This window comes from Equus asinus, chromosome 5 (assembly GCF_041296235.1).
Source record: "Equus asinus isolate D_3611 breed Donkey chromosome 5, EquAss-T2T_v2, whole genome shotgun sequence".
In the NCBI taxonomy this organism is placed as follows: Eukaryota; Metazoa; Chordata; class Mammalia; order Perissodactyla; family Equidae; genus Equus; species Equus asinus.
Window position 1 is genome coordinate 25,435,908 of NC_091794.1, and position 21,583 is coordinate 25,457,490.

At 48.3% G+C, this 21,583-nt stretch overlaps 1 protein-coding gene across 2 annotated transcripts in view; it reads right to left on the bottom strand.

Annotated features, from left to right (window-relative positions):
- The window catches only part of HEG1 (heart development protein with EGF like domains 1), an 85,576-nt gene extending 64,416 nt beyond the window's left edge, over positions 1–21,160 (bottom strand). The window contains exon 1 of one of the 2 annotated variants that reach the window (XM_070509014.1): positions 20,757–21,160. In XM_070509014.1, the coding sequence (XP_070365115.1) occupies positions 20,757–21,018 (262 nt within the window). In that variant the 5' untranslated portion in view covers positions 21,019–21,160. The remainder of the gene's footprint in view (positions 1–20,756) is intronic. The other variant, XM_070509013.1, reaches the window with a different exon arrangement.
- Between the last annotated feature and the right edge of the window lie 423 nt (positions 21,161–21,583).

Genomic DNA, 21,583 nt, shown 5'->3' on the forward strand with positions numbered 1-21,583 from the left:
CTAGAATGTCACTTGGCAGATGGAAGATGAAGGTCAGATTGTTAGGGGTTAAGGCTCAGGAGGGAGAGGTTCTGGAACAGTAAAACACTGACCCCAGCTGCAAAATTCCCATTCCTGCCTCCCCCTTAGATCGTTTCTGGGGTCCTCCACTTGGGAAACAGTCTCGGGAGAGCTGTGGGGCTGGGTGCCCTGTATCTACAACCAAACTAAGAGCTTGTTCTCTGAAAAGATAAACAAAATTGATAAGCCTTTAGCTAGACCCACCAAGAAAAAAAGAGAGAAGACTCAAATAAATACAATCAGAAATGAAGGAGATGTTACAACTGATACCACAGAAATACAACGGATCGTAAAAGACTACTATGAGCAATTACACAACAGCCAATTTGACAACCTAGAAGAAATGGATAAACTCCTGGAAACACACAGTTTACCAAAACTGAATTACAATGAAATAGAAAATCTGAACAGATCAATTACTAGCAAAGAGATGGAATCAGTAATCAAAAATCTCCCTAGAAACAAAGTCCAGGACCAGACGACCTCACTGGGGAATTCTACCAAACATTCAAAGAAGAATTAATACCAATCCTTTTCAAACTCTTCAAAAAAACAGAAGAGAAGGGAACTCTTTCAAACTCATTTTATGAGGCCAGCATTACTCTGATATCAAAACCAGACAAGGACACCACAAGAAAAGAAAATTACAGGTCAATATCCCTGATGAATACAAATAAAAAAATCTTCAACAAAACATTAGCAAACTGAATTCAACACTACATTAAAAGGATCATACACCATAATCCAGTGGGATTTATTCCAGGGATGCAAGGATCATTCAACATCCACAAATCAGTCAATGTGATACACCACATTAACAAAATGAAGAATAAAAATCATATGATCATCTCAATAGATGCAGACAAAGCATCTGACAAAATTCAAAATCCATTTAGGATAAAAACTCTCAACAAACCAGATATAGAGGGAACGTACCTCAACGCAATAAACGCCATATATGACAAGCCCACAGCTAACATCATACTCAATGGTGAAAAGCCGAAAGCTTTTCCTCTAAGATGAAGAACACGACAAGGATGCCCACTCTCATCACTTTTATTCAACATAGTATTGGAAGTCCTAATCGGAGCAATTAGGCAAGAAAAAGAAACACAAGACATCCAAATTGGAAAGGAAGAAGTAAAACTGTCACTATTTGTAGATGACACGATATATATGGGAAACCCTAAAGACTCCATCAAAAACTGTTAGAACTAATAAATGAATCCAGTAAAGTCATAAGATACAAAATGAATACACAAAAATCTGTTGCGTTTCTATACACTAATAATGAACTATCAGAAAGAGAAATTAAGAACAATCCCATTTACAATTGCATCAAAAAGAATAAAATACCTATGGAATAAATTTAACCAAGGAGGTGAAAGTCCTGTATATTGAAAACTACAACACATGAATGAAAGAAACTGAAGAAGACACAAATAAACAGAAAGATATTCTGTGCTCATGGGTTGGAAGAATTAATATTGTTAAAATGTCCACATTACCCAAAGCAATCTATAGATTCAATGCAATCCCTATCAAAATTCCATTGGCATTTTTCTTAGAAATAGAACAAATAATCCTGAAATTTGTATAGAACCACAAAAGACCTCAAATAGCCAAAGCAATCTTCAGAAAGAAGAACAAAGCTGGAGGCATCACCCTCCCTGATTTCAAACTATATTACAAAGCTACAGTAATCAAAACAGTATAACATTGGCATAAAACGGACACATAGATCAATGGAACAGAATAGACAGCCCAGAAATAAACCCATGCGTATATGGTCAATTAATTTACAACAAAGGAGCCAAGACTATACAATGGGGAAAGGACAGTCTCTTCAACAAATGGTGCTAGGAAGGCGGAACAGCCACATGCAAAAGAATGAAACTTGATCAATATCTTACACCAAACACAAAAATTAACTCAAAATGGATTAAAGACTTGAGTGTGAGACCTGAAACCATAAAACTCCTAGAAGAAAACATAGGCAGTAAGCTCCTTAACACAGGTCTTAGCAATGATTTTTGAATCTGATGGCAAAAGGAAAAGCAACAAAAGCAAAAATAAACAAGTGGGACCACATCAAACGAAAAAGCTTCTGCATAGCAAAGGAAACCATCAACAAAATGAAAAGGCAACCTACTGAATGGGAGAAAATATTTGCAGATCATATATCTGATAAGGGGTTAATATCCAAAATATATAGAGAACTCATACCACTCAGTACTAAACAAACAACCCGATTAAAAAATGAGCAGAATATCTGAATACACATTTTTCCAAAGACATACAGATGGCCAACAGGCACATGAAAAGATAGTCAGCATCACTAATCATCAAGGAAATTCAAACAAAAACCACAATGAGACATCACCCCACACCTGTTAGAAGTGCTATTATCAAAAAAGACAAGAAATAAGTGTTGGTGAGGATGTGGAGAAAAGGGAACCCATGTGCACTGTTGGTGGGAGTGTAAATTGGTGCAGCCACTATGGAAAACAGTACGGAGGTTCCTCAAAAAATTAAAAATAGAACTACCATATGATCTAGCAATTCCATTTCTGAGTATTTATCTGAAGAAAATGAAAACACTAACTCAAAAAGATATATGCATCCTATGTTCATTGCAGTGTTATTTACAGTAGCCAAGATATGGGAATAACCTAAGTGTCCACTGATGGATGAATGGATAAAGAAAATACATACTGGAATATCATTCAGCCATAAAAAAAAAGAATGACATCTTGCCACTTGCAACAACACAGATGGACCTCGATGGCATTACGCTAAGTGAAATGTCAGACAGAGAAACACAAATACTATATGGTCCCTCTTATATGCAGAATTCAAAAAAACAACTTCACAGATAGAGAGAACAGATTGGGAGTGCCAGAGGTGGGGTGGGGGGTGGGAGAAATAGATGAAGGGAGTCAAAAGGTAAAAAGAAAAATAAAATACACTGTTGTACGTAGCAGCACAGATTCCTATACCTACGATAGCTATGTGGTTTTTTTGTATTTTTAAAGACTTTCCTAAGATTCTAGTGCTCAGACAGGGAGGGGAAAGAGACTTAAAAAAAAAAGGAGACTGTTACCTGCCTCCCTTTTTAATTCTTGTTTTGCTGTAATGAATGACCGTAAACCACAAGAGGAGCAGGGCACTGTCCACAGGAACTCTGACTGCTCCTATGAAATGAAGCTACCCTTTTGAACAGCTTCAAAATGAATTGAAAGGCTCCTATTCTCAGAGATCAAATTAAGACACCCCACACGTTTACAATCTGCAAAGCACTTTTTACGTGATAATTGAGGGGGCCTACATTATCTTCTTAGATCTGGACATTCAGAGTGGCAGGCACGTTAGGAATTCTTGCTCCATTTCATAGAAGAGAAGACTGAGGTCACTGCCCAGGGCAACCCAGAAAATAAGTGGCAGAGCAGAGACTAGAGCCCAGCTCTTTCATTCCAGTGTCTTTCATAATTAACCACACTCAAATAAAAAGCAGTGAGGACTGAGAAGAGAGCGGCTCAGCCGGCTCTTTCGAAACTAATTTATGGCATGCAGCCTGCTTCACTGGCTAGCATCCATAGTGCTTTGCATCATTCACTTGGACGGAAGTCGAGAAATCAGCTGGGTTGTCTTTGGTGCCCCCATCTCTCTCTCTAGGTGATCTCCACCCTTAAGGACCATAGCAACAAACCAGTCTGATTCTCAGATGATAGGACTGGGGCCCAAGAAGCCCCAGTAACAGTTCCAAATCCACACTACAGCCAGGGAGTGGCATTTATGAATTCAAAAAATGCTTACTCTCACACTCATTAGGATGGCTATTATTTAAAAAAAAAAAGGAAAATAAATGTTGGCGAGTTCAGGAGAAACTGGAACCTTGGTGCATCACTGTAGGATTGTAAAATGGTGCAGCCATTGTGGAAAACAGTTTGGTGGTTCCTCAAAAAGTCCGTGGCCGAGTGGTTAAGTTCGCGCGCTCCGCTGCGGCGGCCCAGGGTTCGGATCCTGGGTGCGGACATGGCACCGCTAGTCAGGCCACGTTGAGGTGGCATCCCACATCCCACAACTAGAAGGACGTGCAACTAAGATATACAACTGTGTACAGGAGGGGTTTGGGGAGACAAAGCAGGAAAAAAAATAAAAACAAAAGATTGGCAATAGTTGTTAGCCCAGGTGCCAATCTTTAAAAAACAAAACAAAACAAAAAAACTTAAACATAGAATTACCATCTGATCCAGCAATTCCACTCCTAGGCCTACATCCAAAAGAATGGAAAGCAGGGACTCCAGCAGATAGCTGTCCACCCACGTTCACAGCGGCATTATTCACAACAGCCAAAAGGTGGAAGCAACCCAAGTGTCTATCAACACATGAATGGATAAACAAAATGTGGTCTATACATACAACGGAATATTATTCAGCCTTAAAAAGGAAGGAAATTCTGACACATGTTACTACATGGGTGAACCCTGAAAACATTACAGTAAGTGAAATAAGCTAGGCAGAAAAAGGACAAATATTACAGGATTTCACTTATATCAGGGATCTAAACTAGGCAAAGTCATAGAATAGAGGTTAGTGGGGGCTGGGGGAGGAAGGACTGGGGAGTTATTATTTAATGAGTTTCTATTTGGGGTGATGAAAAGTTTGCGGAAGTGGATGGTGGTCATGGGTGTACAGTATCGTGAATGTACTCAATGTCAATGAATTGTACCCTTAAAAATAGTTAAAATGGTAAGTTGTATGTTATGTATACTTTACCAAAATAAAAAATATATACATTTACTGAGCATCGACCACACAGAAGGTTAGGGGAAGCTGCTTCAAGGAGCATACTGCTTCCAAGAGAGCTGAACCATGTACATCAATCACCCCGATCCTGTGGAGTGTCGGGTGTGGGAAGTGGCCCAACAAGGCAGAGAGGGTGCCCTGGGAGTTTGGAGGGCGCAGGGCTGAGACCAGAATCTTATTCTCCCGTCCCTGGCTGCTGCCGCCCTCTCTCCAGATCCCGGCCCTTCCTCAGCAGGGCCCTCCTGGCCTCAGTGCCTTCACCCCAGGCATGCTCCAAATGAGGGGGATTTCAGGCCGGATGGCCAGGGGTGGGATATTCTGGGGAAGGCAGGAACCTTGCGGGCGTGGAGGGAAGGTGGCTGCCATCTCACCAGAAAGGCAGCCGCCTCCTCGGCTCAGCCGCTCTGGGCTGTGTTTTGAAACGCTGCTGCGGATGTAATGATTCTGGGTGGAGCACGTTCAGGAGCCAAATGAGTTTGTGTGAACAAAAGACTCGGCCCTCGATCTGGACTGTCCAGGGCTCTCGGGGAGTTTCATTTCCTTCCTTGTTCTTACCCTGAAAGGAGCAGCCCCAAGAAAAACCATAGACGTTGAGAAGTGTTTGGACTTGAGATCGGATGATCAGATTTTTAAAAAAGGCTCCCCTGGAAGGGCCTCTAGGAATGAGAAGTATAAAGTTTATAAGGCGTATTATCCTCCCCTCCCTGCGACAGAGTCGGCTTTTGTCCAGAGAGCATCCTCTGGGGAGAAAGACAGACCTGCAGGACGAAGCGTGACCCAGGGAGGGCTGACCTAGAGCCCCGGAGTCTGGGGTCAGGCTTCCAGAACATGAATTGCCCGCGGTCTGGCCTTGGGGCGCCAAGCAGGGAGGGAGACTGCCCAGGCAGGAGAGAAAGATGATGGATCTTCATGTGACCTCGTGCTCCTCACTTTAAAAATAATTCTATAGGTTTAAATAAAAAAGGCCTCGAGAAAAAGCCCTAGGGTCGAAGGTCAGATGATTCCCATTCATGTGAGCAAGTAAATCGAAAGGCTTTCTGAGGGGGGGCCCAGCTCGTTCTAGGGGAATCCACCTGGTGCCTCCGTTTTCTTTGCCTCTCTCATCCTTCGAAAAATAAACACCAGCAGAGGGGCTGAAGAGGAGGCTCTTTAGCAAAAGGCACTTTTGAGAAAGAAGCTGAAGGGCAGCTCCTTGTGGTACCGGGAGGTGAAGTGGGGGACAGGGCAGGGGTGCGGGCCTCCTTGTTCCCCGCAGTGTCACCCTAACATCCACTAACACTCAGAGAGGAAGCCTGTGGCTGGGCTCCACCAAAGGAGGCCTGCCAGGTTAGCGAAACAATAAAAAGGCAAGGAAAAACATCCTGGTTCCGAGGAGGAAGGGGGAGAGCAGAGGGGGGCAGGAAGAGCTGGGCTGGTCCAGCAGCCTGGGCGAGCCTAATGAGATGTGGCCCTGGGCTTTAAACGGCCACTCCACACACCGGCAGCCGACTTTCATCAGGTCTGCGGTTAATTTATTCTACAGACCCGTGTGAAGTGGCCCAGGACTCTAAGGAAATCATAGAAACATCATTCGTCCAGAAAGTTTACAATGTTAGAAAATGTACACAGCGGAATGACGTTGGGGCACAGAGGGCCCCAGGGCCTGGATTGGGGAGGGAAGGGAGCACAGGTGGGGTGTCACCGTGGGCCCACCAGGAGCCCGCCAGGGTGTATCAGTAAATTCTATTTAAAGAGATAAATTGAAAGTTCACTAGTAGGCTTTTAAAATTAAGATTGGGAAACCTGACACTCAATTCAAATACAACCAAAATTTTTTAAATCAGTTGTTTGCCATAGCCAGTTACGAAAAAGATAAAACAGAGGGAGAAGAAAGGAAGGGGGCCAAAAAGAGAAATAAAACAAAAGAGAGAAACTTGTAGAGGCAGGGAGAAATAAAGCTAGGGAGAATTAAGAAAGAAAAGACAGCCAGCAGAGTAGGGTAATTATGATTATCATTATAGCAGCCCAAACGTGTCCCAGTTCATCGTCATGGCAACCCCCTGAGGTGGGCATCATTCTTGTCCCTGCTTCTTTGATAAGGAAACTGAGGTGTCGAGAGAGTAAGTAAGTTGCCCAAGGTTACACAGCAAATAGCAGAATTGGACCCCAACCCAGGTCTGCCTGACTCCAAAGAAAGTCCAATTTAAAGTCCAAAGAAATAGAGGAAGAACGAAGGATATGAAAGGAAGAAGCAAAACGAAGACAGAAAGCTTCAGAGAAATGGTAACACGTTCTGGAAGGGAAAGCAAGACAGGACAGAGGCAGACCTCCTGGGGGGCCTTCCAGGATGCCTCCCTGAGGACACCCGGATCCAAAGTGCAGTTTCATGACCCAAATGGGGAGATGACATCCTGCCATCATATGTAGCCCACTCTCAGAATGGAGTCACTGTACTGATAGGATTTAGAAGAAGGAAGGAACAGCGGGAGGGAGGATGGGAGGAAAGAGAGGAGGGAAGAGTCCATGGCGATTACATGTGAATAAGAAAAGGCAGCAAGACAAAGATACTTGAGGTTTTGAATGCGTGTCTGAGAGATTAATGGGACCCTAAAAGGAAAGAGAGGTCAGGTTTTGGGGGAGGGAAGGGTGACAAGTCTGCATTTATAACTGTTGTCTGTCGTGTTGAAAGTGAAGCATGAAAAACACATGTGAATGTCTGGCAGGAGGCTGAAGGCAGAGGACTGGATTTCTGGAGAGACGAAAGGAAGTTCTGGGAGTCGCCCCCTCAGAGAAAATGGGTGAAGCCATGCTAAGCTTCCCCTCCAAGCCTCTGATCCTGCAGACCTCCCTAGCTAGAATGCCCTGCTCCCTTCCCTGGGCCTTCTGGCAAAATCTGACTCATTTCTCACGACCAGCTCAGAGGCCACCAATTCCAGGAAGCCTTCCCCAGACAGAACTCTCCCCCTCTTGCTACTGTTTCACCTTGTTATCCAGTTTTAACTTGATCACATTTCTATGTCCCTCATGAGAGACTGTAGCTCATAGGAGGTGCTCAAGAAACGTTCACTGAACTGAGCCGGAGGTAGAAGGCCAAGGGCAGACTGTGAAGAACATCCTATTTGGTGGGAGGGAGAGGTGATGGGAGAGTCATGGCAACGAGAGGCAGCTGTGAGGACAAAGAGATGGAGAACTGAAAAGGGCTGCTGAGATTTCCTAGAATGTCCTCCCTCTTTCTACCTCCTCCGCACCTTTCTACTCATCCTCCCACAACGACCTTCTTCACGAAGCCCCACTCACTTCGTGTAAGGATGATGCCCGACGAGTTCCAAAGGAAGCATTAAGGACTAACACGTACACGGCACACGCCGGTTTACAAAACCTGTCCACGTGGATTAATTCACTTCACCCCTACAACAACACTGTGAAGTGGGCACAACTGGTATTGCCATCTCTACTTTAAAGATATGGAAACAGGCTCAGAGACAAAACGCCCCGTGCCCAAGGTCAGAGTCAGTTCATTGTATTATGACTCAAATTACTTGCTATGTCTACGTTTAAAAGTGCTTTCACGGTCATAATTATATTTGCTCCTCCTCAAAAGCCTTGTTAAGGAAGCAGGTTAAATATTATTACCTCCATTTTTAGCGTGAGAAGAGTAAGACCCAGAAATATTAGGCAGCTGCCCAATGCCACAGAGCTAGAAAGTGAAGGGGTTAAGATCAAAAGCCCTCTGACCCCATCAGAGCTCTTGAGCCACCACTGGCATCTCTCTTTCCTAACTCTGCCAGCGGCTACAGATAGCGGCACTCCGTGACCACAAGGCATGACTACACCATAAATAATTCCTAACAAACCACAAGAATTCACCTACCCAATGAGTATGATTCTCTTCAAAGAGGTCTCATTAAGACCATACTTATTCTAACAAGGCTGTTATTGCTCAAGCTGTTTTCTAAAATTCTCTAATTTTCAATAGAGCCTGCAGAACATTCTCTTGAGTTTCCTGAATAATGACAAATTTTCATTCGTTAATAATGGGTTTGGATGAATTTGAAACAGACAAAAATTCAAAGCCCAATCTAGTGATTGATGCAGAAGATAGAGAGGGGTGACCCCACTTTGGATCCAGGAGGAGGTTTAACTGCAAAAAAAAAAAAAAAAAACCCACCAGTGCATTGCTTGTGGCCCGCACACCAGCTCTGAAGGTGGCTCTCAACTCCTTCAGACACTTTTGAGGCATGTGTCAACAACCTCCAGAGGTTCTGAGCTGAAGAAGAAAACTCACTGGCCACAGATGTCCAAGTATGATTGATTTTTAAAGGCTTATTATTTGGAGTCACACCTCACACACGGTTCTTACTGAATCCTAATTGCTTTATGTGTGTTAATCTGGTCTCCTTAGATGATTACAGGTGAGAGCTGTGGCACTTAGTTTTTCTGACTTCAGATCTTCAAATCTTGTTCTTTCCTCTCTGCATCTGAAGCTAAGGATGGAGAGTTCTAAAAATACCAAGGGGAAAGGTTGGCACCTCCAAGGTGAGGGAGGACCAGGTAACAGAGGTCCTTGGAAGGTGACATAAGCCCTTTGAATTCAGAATTTGTCCCCTATGCAATAAGCCTGGAGGGAAGGGGGTGTTGTCATCAATACAATGGTCAGTATAAACAGGCATTGGTTTCAGGAGCATCGTCATGGCCAGCATTTACAGAGCTCTCCTGCCAGGCACAGAGCAATCTGCTTTACAGGGGATACATGACACTATATTCCCCGAGCAGGGGCCTATTATAGCCCACTTGACAGATAAGAAACTGAAGGCAAAGAGAGGCTGAATAGCGTACCAATGCCCCACAGCTGGACTCCTGGGGTTTGAACTGAGGCTGTGTGACCCCCAAGCCAGGACCTGCCCAGGTCTGTGACTGCAAAGCCAGCAGGGCTCTCATCCACATCCTGTCAAAAGATGATCCCAGAAAAAGTCTCACCACATGGCAGCAGCAAACATCCTGGTGGCCCCAGGGCCTACAGGAATGAAACTCGTCCCCAAGTAGAAGCTGTTTCCATCTCCGCCTACCGGCCAGGGAAGGAAAATGGAGTGGTTTTCAATACTAGCCTAACATGCAATAATCACTGGTCATGACCTTGCACAAAAACCAAAAAGTCCACCAGATTACAACCAGGCGTCTCTCCTTGTATGCTCACTCCTCCTGCCTCCAATGTGACTGTTTCAGGTCAGACTGCCCGGGATGGCATGGGGTCAGCTGGAGAGCTTGACCTTGGCCTCTGCCCTCTTCTCATCACCTGTCTTCCTCCCTGGTCTCCTTCTCCCAACTTATCCAAGACACTGAGCAGAGACTTGTCAAACTTACCAAATCCGTCTCCTTGCCTCCAGCAGCCTGACTCCCTCCCAGCGCAGAGAGGTGGGGGCTGCTGTTATTCAGGATCTCCAGGGGGGTCAGTCCCTCCTTTCAAGCCCCACCCCACCCCCGACAACACAGGAACAGGGAACAGAGGCTTGCCTGCCCGCCACACCGTCTGACCTGCAAGCCTTCTTCAAACACTGCGACATGACAGGAAAGCACCATGAAGTTCAAGTACCCCCAAACTAAAATACAGTGCAAAATGAACGCATCCATTTTGAACAGCCTCTGTAGACTTAGCAGACGGTCTAGCCAGCTCTTTAAGAGGTCTTCTAACAGGAGCCCTAGATCATGTGGTGGTGTGGGCGCGGCAGCAGCACCACCTGGGCAGCGGGCAGCCACAGGCTGGACAGATGCTCCCTGGGCCGAGCGGCTGCACTAGGTGTTAGGGAACAAAGAAGGATAAAAACTAGTGCTTCTTCTCAAGGAGCTGGAGGTCTACAGGGGAACAGGCAGAGCTACCGTGAGGCCCTGTCCTCGTCCCTCACACAGATCCTGAGCTAAAAAGCCAGGTGTTGAGTCTCCTTACACTGAGCCAGCCTCAGGGAAGGCAGGAGGCGTTCAGAGGTGAAAGACGGGCACTCTCAGAAACGGAGCTCTTAGCATGGGATGGACCAACCCATCATTTCATGGAGGTCAGAGGGGGAAGCAATCTGCCCGAAGTCCCTCTGTGACTAAGTGGCAGAGCCAGAACTTGAAGCCAGACCTTCTGGATGGGCGTTCACCTCTAACCACTCCAGGTGACTGGAGCACCATTTCCACCAACTATCGCTCTAACCGTCATGATGATGGTTGTGAAACTGCTTCACTGGTTTCCAGAACCTTTCCAAGAATACCTATGTCTGTGAGTGGCAGCCACCCAATCACTTGGGTGGCAGCGTCTGGATTTGTCAGATAATCTCCCAATCTAAAGTGATCTCGCATCTTGCATCATGCCCTGAGCAAAGAGACCGAAAGTTTCTGAGCACAGAGTGAAATTTACTGACTCTGGCTGGAAATCAACCAGGGTCGATGAGGCAAAAGGGAGGGAGCCCCAGAACTAAATGGAGAGCCTTCTTTTTCCTCCTTGTTTTGGAAATAAGCCTTTCTATCATATAATGAATAACAATGGATCTTTTAAGGTTTGTTCTAACCCTGAGAGCCTAGGATGCTCTGAACATATTCCCAAATGTTCTTATAGACCCAAAACAAAAATCTAATTTTGCTCAGTACGCCACAACTTAAAGGATCAATTATTGCCAATGAAATGGCTCTAATTTAGAAAGATAGAAGGTCCCTGTGGCATTCTCTTGCCCCATCCCGCATTCTGCATTCCAGTTCCTTCTAAAATGCTTCTGTTTCCCTTCTGCCTGCTCACTTTGCCAGAGCACTCTGCTCGGTCGCCTCCCTGCCCAGACGTAGTCATTCTCGACACAACCACAGTGGAGAGCGCACCTGACTGCTCTGGAGGAACCCACGACCTCAGCAGTGGCCACCAAGCTTCCTGCTCATCAGACACCCTGCAAAGTCAGTCACTCACAGAAGTATCCTCTCTTCAACCTGCCTCAGACCAGAGGCTAAGGTGGAGCTCCAGAAGCTTCCGGAAATGGGGTTAGCAAAGAGATGCTGTGATTGACCACTCCCCCCGCCCAACAACACCCAGAACACACACCCTATCAAAAGATATCTGGGTGAAAAAGAAAGGTAGGAGGGGGTGCTTTGTTTTCAACAAAATGCCTGGTGACAAACAGGGTATGGTGAGTCGACAAAATTGTACAGTGCTGGTGAAAGTATAATTTGGCACAATTCTAAGGGACTATTTGGTAGTATTGTGAAGAATTTTAAAATTTTCCACATCCAGGAATTAACACTAAGCAAATAATCAGAGACAAATACAACAACTGATGCACAAAGATGTTTCTCCAGCATTATTTATTATAGTGAAAAAGTGGAAATAATCTATATATCAAATAAAGAAATAGCCAAAAAATATATATATGGTATAATGGAACAGTATTCTCGATATTCATATGGATATACACGTGGATTGGAGATATACATATATATATATATACATATATATATATCTCCTATATATTACATATATTTTATATTATATAAAATAAATTTTATATTCCATATAAATAAGAAACAATAACAATTGCTAAGTTTTCAATATACTTCTAGTAGTTGGAATATAGGTGATATTTTATTTGTTGCTTTGACTTTTCTATAACTTCTAAATTGTGTACGAGAAGCACATAAGACTTTCATAATTTTAAAAAATGTTATAATTTTTAAAAAGCCAAGATGACATGCAGCTTGGAAATACCACAAGGCTAGCACTTCATCCTGAGCCTGAGTCAGAATGTCAGCTCAAGGCCTCACTGCTGACTGATGGCAAGCCAGGCTTCTGTGGGCAGAGCATCCCTGGTCTGGCGGGGGAAGCAAACGTCAGAGAGGACGGGCCTCCTGCGTGAGGAGGGAGAAGCATCCTTACCCTCTGACAGCTCCTAGGCCAAGTGGGGAAGCAGGAACACAGTAAGCAAAAGGTGAACATTCCAGAGATGTATGTCCTAACCCTTGATTCGAGATCCTCCTGCCACAGCAGCACCCCAGCCCAGACACCCTGGACCAAACTCCACACCAGAGAGAGGATGCAGGCCTCTCTGCACCAATGGCAGCCCCTCTGCCTTCTCCCTCACCCAGAGAAGAAGAGTGTCCAGTCCATGGTCCTACTGCAGTCGGGGTAAAGTACGAGGAAGGTATTGGCTAGTTAACCCCATGTTTTGATGATCCAAGAACGTGAGGGCAGCTCAGTCAGAGAGGTTGCTATAAACATACATTCCTCTTTCCATCTCCGATTTTTGTATCTGGACCCATTTTCCCCTTTCGCAAGCATTTATTCAACAAATACCACGAGTGCTCACCATATTTCAGGCAACGAACTAGCCCTGGCTTCCCACCTTCACTTCCTCTTGTCTTCCCACAGTCTACTCTCCACCTCACTCCTCTGCTAAAATCCCTCCACAGCACCTGGAAGAAAACTGACCTCCTTAGGGAAGTCCTCATGGCCCTCCGTGAGCTGCCCACTATGGCATTCCTTCTCTTCAGTCATGAAACATGGACGCTCTGTCTGGCCTAGGGTATTTGCACTTGCTGTTCCCCCTGCCTGGAAGGCTGGTTCCACTATAGGCAGGGGGCCACCAGGCAGCTAGTCTCCGAGACAGGAAGGCATTGGGCATGTGTAAACAACCGTCTGGTGTGGTTAGAAGTTGGGAGTGGACCACGAAGAGGCCAGAGAGCCAGCAGGGTCAGATCCTGCAGACCCCGTATTCCGGCACGGAGTCTGGATTTTATTCTAAGCACAATGCAAAGCCCTTGGAGGGTTTTCAGCCCCAGAGTGAGCTGACCTGAATTACATTTTAAGAAGATCACTCTGGCGTCTGTGAGCTCAGATTAGAGGGGGAGCACGAGCAGACACGGGGCAACAGAAAAGACCCGCGGAGTCCAAGAGGGCAGATTCGTGATATACTCTGGAAACAGAATCAGCTGGAGTCGCCAAAAAAAAAAAGGTGTAGAAGGTGAGGAAAGGGAAAGGAATGGAGGGTGGCTTCTAGGCTTCTCATTTAAGTAATGAGGTGGATCATGTTGCCAATTCCCGACAGGGGAAGAGTCAGGAGTCCTAACAAGCGTAGGGGGTGGCAGTCGAGGGTTCTGGTTCTCTCTGATTTCCCTCTTGTGTGTCACTGTTAAACTTTGCCCACAGAGGTCAGCATCTCCCACGTAGCACCCAAGCTTCTTCCTGCACTCTCAAAGAGTCCCTAAACTTCTCAGAATCAAATCCAATGGCCTTTCCTGGGTTCATTCTCCCCATCTTCCCCCCACCTTTTTTTTTTGAGGAAGATTAGCCCTGAGCTAACTGCTACCAATCCTCCTCTTTGCTGAGGAAGACTGGCCCTGAGCTAACATCCGTGCCCATCTTCCTCTACCTTACATGCAGGACACCTGCCACAGCATGGCTTGCCAAGTGGTGCCACATCTGCACCGAGGATCCGAACCTGCGAACCCCCAGCACCCAAGTGGAATGTGGGCACTTAACCACTGTGCCCCAGGGCTGGCCCCTCCCCATCTCCCTTTTAACTTGCACAGTACCCGGATGAGAGCACAGGTCCCCGCTGATACACGTTAACTCACGGGGACCTTCACAGACCATCGCATTTTATGCATAAACTGTGCTCTATATTCAAGTCATCTGCCAACCGTGGCCAGCCCCCTAACTGCCCAGCCTGCACTGCGCCTTCAGGCCGGGCTGGCTCCTTGGCTGGTGCGCCTCCTGCCCCACTGTCTACACTGGGTGTTCAGAGTGGCTTCCTCTTCTCCCGTGGCTTCAGCTGCTATTGACGTTCACCCCTGCAGGCTGAAGCTGGTCTTGACTTCTCCCTAGTTCAGTTCCACATTCTCCGCGGTCTGCAGAATACTTCCACTGGGACGTGCTGCAGTGTTTACAGCGACAGCGCCTACCACCGAAGCAGCCTCTTCACCGGCAAACCAGTCCCTCTCCCTTCTCCCCTGTCATCCCCACAGCCAGGCCGGCAACGTCCTCCCGCCTTACTCCTTTAAACAGCCCTGGCAGTGCTCCCTTTCCATTTCCACAACCCCCATTCTAGCCCATGCCCTGTTTTCCGCCTTTTCCTCCCAATGCATGGATGCAATGCCTGCCAGCGCTCTGATATTTCTGAAATAACTACCAGGCTGCAGTAAGGGCAGATCTGCACGTGGTTCATCCATGAGGCCCTGGCGCCAAGAACAAATGAACACTGAACAAGCAAACTGATGCCTCCTCAAACCATCAGGGGCTCCTGTGTGCAGATGCGACCAGAACAAACGCCTTACACAGGCCTCGAAATCCCTCCACGACCTGCCCCAATCCTCTTTCCAGTCTTGACTTCCATGACTCCAGTTACTCTGGAGCCTGACTAGTGTGCCGAGTCCTCTCCCGCAGCCTGCCTGGCTGTTGACCACCTCCGTTTAAAAAGTCTCGAGCTTTTCAGTATTTGGGATTTTGTTGATGTCAGTACCCTCCCCACCTCTCTGCCTATCCACGTCCTAGTCAGCTCCTTCCTTCTCCCTGCAGTCTCCCCGGACTACGGGCACCCAGCTTCTCTCCACCTCTGCACGCTGCAGCCCATCTCCATCCAGACCATTTCTTAGGTCGGCATGACCTTCTCATGACATTTTTTCAGTGATAAATCACTAAGGCATCATTATTTCACTTTTTGCAGTTTTGATGTTTGTGCTCCAACGAGACGGCATGTTCCCTGGGGGCATCCCAGACGTGCCCCGCAACCTCGGTTATCACCTGGCACAGCTCCTCACACCTAGAAAGGGCTCCGCAAATATTTCCTAATTTACAAATCAGTCAAACGAGACACCGACTGAGACATCTGCCACACTCCAGCCAAAGAAGAGGGAAAAGACAGGACAGAAATATCTTTGTTTTTGTCTACACAAGATGAATGTGAGCGGGTAGAACAGGACATAGATGTTAAAAAGAAAACAACTTTCCAGAATCTGAATGGGGTACCATTGAATCTCTCCTCCTACTGAATAGTTATTCATAACAACTGCCTCATAATATCAGCCATGTCCCCAGGAGACAGCCCATTAAGAATGTCACCAACACATTTCAGTTTCGTTGATAATTAATGTGGCTACCTCTGTCATCAATAACCTATGGATTGGCATATAAATAGGATATAATTCACAACTGCTATATAAAATACCATTTTATACATGTGTGAAGACTTGTGCTCTTGTCTCCTTCTTTTACATCTGTGCTTTGCAGGTTGTCCCATTACCACTGCCATGTCTTCATCCTGTCCCTCATCCCAATCCTAGTCCCTAAAAAAGGACAAAAGCAAGGGATCAAGGAAGAAAGGAAGATCAACGATGAGGTGGAGAGAATCTTAGGGATCTAGAACAACTCTCGCCTCATTTTGCAGATGAGAAAAATGAGGTTGCAGGGCCGGCCCCGTGGTGTACTGGTTAAGTTCAACGCGCTCCACTTTGGCGGCCCAGGTTCACGGGTTCGGATCCCGGGCACGGACATACACCACTTGTCAGCCACACTGTAGCGGCAACCCACATACAAAACAGAGGAACACTGGCACAGATGTTAGCTCAGGGACAATCTTCCTCAAGCAAAAAAAGAAGAAGATTGGCAGTAGATGTTAGCTCAGGGTAAATCTTCCTCACAAAAAAATGAAAATAAAAAAAAATTTTTGAATGAGGATGCGTGATATTGTGGAAAGAGCAAATGAATTTGGGCAAAATTGACTTAAATTCTGCCTCCTCCATTTGCTGTGTCATCTAACCTCGCCAGGCTTCAGTTTCCACGACTGCAAAGGAGAAATAACACCACTCACGGGACTATCTTGAGGGTTAAATGGGATGAGGAATTCGAAAGCGCCAATGACACAACAGGCGCTCAAAGGCTACAAGACCAGAGAGGGATCCAAACTAATGTCCTTCCCTGCTGCTTTCCTAGGATTCTTAGAAGGGAGGGCCATTTGAAACACCCAAAACTTCCCATTCACAAGAAGGGGGCTGGTGGCAAAGGGAAGCCACTGAAGGAGGCAATAAGTGGCCAAGGAAACTGCAACTGCCATCTGCTCTTTGCTTGCTTTCTGAGCATGTCTGTGACAAGTCAACTCCAAGAACACTGTCTGCAGCCAGCTGGGCAGGGCTGCTGGCAGGCAGAGGGGATCACTGGGAGGGCAAAGGCTCCGTCCCCACTCTCCAGGACTCAGCAGGCAGTAACCGCCCAGCTGGGCATCACACACCTTTCATTCTCCCTACCCACACCATTCAGTTCTCGGGCAGAAAATACCAGTTCAGCCTTTGCACAACCCATCGAAGGAAGCAATAAAAGGGTTCTTGCAAGGTAAAAGGATGTGGCTTTTAAACACCCACGCACACACCATGGAGAGTCCCTCTCCCCACATCCCTCCTTCTATTTGGGGTACCCTCCATCAAAGCAAGAGGGCTTCTCAGGAATCCCCACCCCCACCACCCCCAGCCTCAGGCAGGAAAGAGGCGACACACTCCTGGAGGAAAGCCCCTCTGCCTTCCCTGTGGGGCTGCCTCCTGCCCAGCCCAGGTCCTCCCTGCACAGGGCAACGGCTGTCCCAGGCTAAAGCTAAATGATGAAGTTGGCCCACACAGTTGCAGCAATTCTGGGCACAGCTATGTAACAGCCCAGAAGGGGCTGGGCTCCCAGCGCTTCCCTTCCTCTAGGGAGCTGCATTTTTCTAAGATTATTATTCCTTGGGCCAGCTGCTCAGCCACTCAGCGTCATTTCCCCTTTGGGTGGGAAAGTTCTTTCCTTCTGCATTGATTTTCATTATGACTTGAGCCTTTCTTTCCCCTCTCATCTGCAGGTCTCACAATTAAAGCACAGCCGATGGATCTCAAAAATCAAGGTGGATAAACTGAAGCACTCAGCTTAGAACTGTGGCTCAGAAGCCCTGAAATGTTTAAAGCACGGGTGCACACGCACGCACACACACACACACACCCCCCACAAGAAAAAGAAAACCTCCAGGACTCAGCATGCTGTCTCTTCCACTGGCTGAAACACCAGCAACAGACTTCAGCTGACCAGCCAGCAGGGTGATAGGTGGGCACAAAACTTTCACTATGGCTACAAAAATGGGGGGCTGGTGTCCAAGGACTTGCAGCCTAATGCAGGCAAACAGCCCACAGATGGAATACAAGCACGCTTACTCAACAGTAAGAACCTTCAACTCTGCCAAGAGGAAAAGGGCTAGAAATGGCCCCAGGGGAGAAAAGGACATCTCTGGTCCCTGCTGTTGACACCTGTGTGTTTGGAAGCCCTAGCTATGAGGACTGGCACTGACCACCAGCTTCCCCAAAGCAGAAGAGGTGGCAGGCAGTGTCCCCATCCATCAGATGAAGCACATTATTTGTAAGACTCAGGGCTCATTGCCCACAGGAGCGAGCACATCCCCAAAGACAAAAACAGTGGTGCAGAGCCTGGATGGCCACCTGTCAGGGGTTCAGAGAGGGCAGATGTCCACGTGGGACGCAGTGTGGACCAGAGGGCCGGCCTCTGGATGCCCTTTCAGAGTTGAAATGTTGCTGCCTTAGGAAATAACCGATTGTACCTTGTGATACATAGTGGCCAATCAAAGCAGGCCCAAAGAAAATTCTCAGAGGTTATTAGGAAACTGGGACTCATTGAAATCCCTTAATGCTGGCTTTCTTGTTAGTTGTTTCTTTTTCCCCCTAAGTGACAATGTTTGAGCCACCACCAGAAAACAAGCACAGGTTATGCCTGGATCCTCAGCCATGTGAGTAGCTTCTAGGAGTTTTCAACAAGTCATCAATTTCCTCTCTTCTAATCTCACCTCTCTAACATCCCACCTGAGATCCAGCCTTCACTCAGCTGGAGAGCATATGCTCCTTGGGCACCAGGAGAGACCCTCCGGGTAAGAGAAGTTTTGGGCTCCGGCTCCTGCCTACCTGTTCCCTGGGACTCTCACACGACTCCTCCAGAGCCCCATGCACCTGAAGCCCCCAGCGCTCCATCCTCCCCAAATGAATCAAACTGGGAGGGTTGCAAAGCCGAGACTAGTAGGATTACCTGCACACCTGTGAGGAAGCGTGCGTCACTTACAGCAGAGGGGGGTCCTGACTAGCAATACTTACCTGCTGAGTCCCCTAAGCCAGTTGCCTCCACTGTCGCTGTCTCTGTCACACCCAGCTCTCTGTGATGTGTGGGGATTCCCAGCCATAAGGGAAGGAAGGAGACTCACGCACCAGCATCAGCCAGTGCCCTCGAAAGTCAGCATCCCTCCCCGCCAGCCCCTAACAAGATCAGGGCGCCACAGCTAAGAAAGCCTGACAACCAGCCAGAGAAAGCTGCCTTCAGTTCCCGAGTGTCCCTTCTGAAGTGGCCTTAATCCCCTGCACTCCACTTTCCATTTAGAAAACTCACAAAACCCCACACAGTTCCTTAGTTATTTTTCTAGTGAGAGAAAGCCAGGAAATGTTCGCTTTTATATTCTTGATTCCTTCCCGTGGAACTTAAAACAATGCACGTCGTAAGTCATCTACAGTCAGTGACTGCGGGTGTGTCTGGGGTCTTCGGAAGCTTCTTTCTCCTCTCCTTTCCCTTACTGTTCCTCAGTTTCTCAATCTTGCACCAGTGATTTAGAAACTCACAAGGACAAGGCATTTCGCAATGAAGGGAATACCAGTGAATACAGAGTTGAGTTTTCACTGGAGGATCTGATTATTTCTTTTTAAAACTTTTTTCTTATTTAATTAGAGAAAGCACCACTAGGTTCAATGAGGCAAGCTAACTGCTATACCAGAAAGTTTGTGCGACGTGAGGAACTTAAAGGATGCGTCCACTAGGAAGATGCAATCTTCTCAAGCTCCCCATCTAAACTCCAAATCAATACGTGGTGTTGCAAGCAACCTCGCTTGTCCGGGGCCACCCTGAAAGAGCGCATGCCCGTGTCACTCACAGGAAGGCAGTGGCTAACACCACCACGTTGCTGACTTTGTTCAAAGCTCTTTTCACTTATTTTTACTTTCATTTTGTCACATCATCACTAGGAGGCTAGGAGGAACAACGATCATCACTTCCATTTCACAGATGGACAAACCGAGATCAAAAGAGGTGACATTCCCAAGTCACAGTGGGTATTATGGATGGAATTCCACTCAGTCCTTAGCATTTCTTCCAGACCTAAAGAAGGAACTGGATAAAAAAAGTCCAGAGGAGAGAGCACAGGTCCCCCTCTGAGCGGGACAGGCAGTGGCTATTATGCAGCAGCAACTCTCTGGGAAACGAAAGAGGAGAAAAAGGCTCAGGGACAGTCCTGTGTCCGCGTTTGCCTGCCTCGAAGGAGTTCGACCTTGCGACCCTCACCCTACCGCGTCGCCCCAGTCCGTGCTTTTCGAGTGAACCAGTAGTGTTTTGTTTCCCACCACATCCTTTGTCCTGTACAACCTCCTGAGGGTTGAGAACCCTTTAGAAATCAGTTATTTATATTTGAAAGTCAGCCTCTGTACCCAGAGAGGCCATTTCTCTATCTATAGGAAAAGAATGGAATTGGGGAAAGGTCGGGCCGGATGTGATCACCTCCGAGATGGGAGAGGCGCTTTGGAGGCTCTGGGGGTTTTTTTCTTTCCTTTTTTTTTTAAAGGGAGATGTGCGGGGAGGGGCGGCGTACACGACGGGAGCTAAGTTTTCTTCCAAGGGTTGGGGGGGCAGAACAGAACAGTCACACCCCCCGGTCCGGCCACGAGGGAAAGCGTGTAGGAAACCCACTCTCCCCGCCCGCCCGCCGGCGCGCTGCCCCCGCTCCAGCCCCCGGGGCCCCACCGCGCGGCACGGTGCGCGGAGCCCCGGCCGGCCGGGGTCGAGCCGCGCGCGGGGGCCTAGGGCGGGGAGGCGGCGCCCGGGGCCCGGCTACACTCACCCGCGCTCGCGCCTGGGGGGGCCGGGCGCGAGGGTCCCCGCCGTGTCGCGGCGTCCTGCCCCGGGTCCGGCCGGCGGGGGCCGGGCGGCGGCTCGCGCTCGGGGCCCGCATCGGGCGTCCCCTGCAGCCCCGCGCCGGCGAGGGGCGTCCCGCTCGGCGCGCCGGGGGCCGGGGCGGCGGGCGGCAGCAGCAGCAGCAGCGGCGGCAGCAGCAGCAGCAGCAGGAGCGGCGGCGGCCCCCGCGAGGCGCGCGGCGAGGCCATGGTGGCGGCGCCCGCGCTCACATGCCCGGCGCGCGGGGCGGCCGCGGGCCGAGGGACGCGGGCGGCGGGCGCCGCGCGGGGCCGGGGAAGTGAGCGGAGTGGCGCCGCGAGCGCGGTCCCCGCCTCAAAAGTTGTGGTAGCCGCGGAAGGGCGGCCGGGGGCCGGGCGGGCGGCGGAGGCGGCCCCGGCGACGCTCCATGCTAATTAGCCCGGGCGGGTCGCGGGGCGGGCGGCTCCTCCTCGGGTTGACATCACCGGGCGAGCGCGGCCGGCCCGGGGGCGGGGAGAGGGCAGGAAGGGGGCGGGGGCGGCCGGCTGGGGACCACGGGGTGAGGTCCGCAGAGCCGGCCAACTTCGGCTGCACGCGCACGCACACACACATACAGCCCGAGTCTTCCGAATCGGGAACCAGAATTTCCTAACTCCTTAAATACCCCATTAGTCAGTGATCGGTGAAAAGCAGGTACTGGGAAACGTGATTAGCACTGGCTGGATTGTACAAAGTGCTTTGCTATGCGGGAGGAGGGGAACCTGGTCCCCTGCTCCTCACACCGCGTGGTCGTTG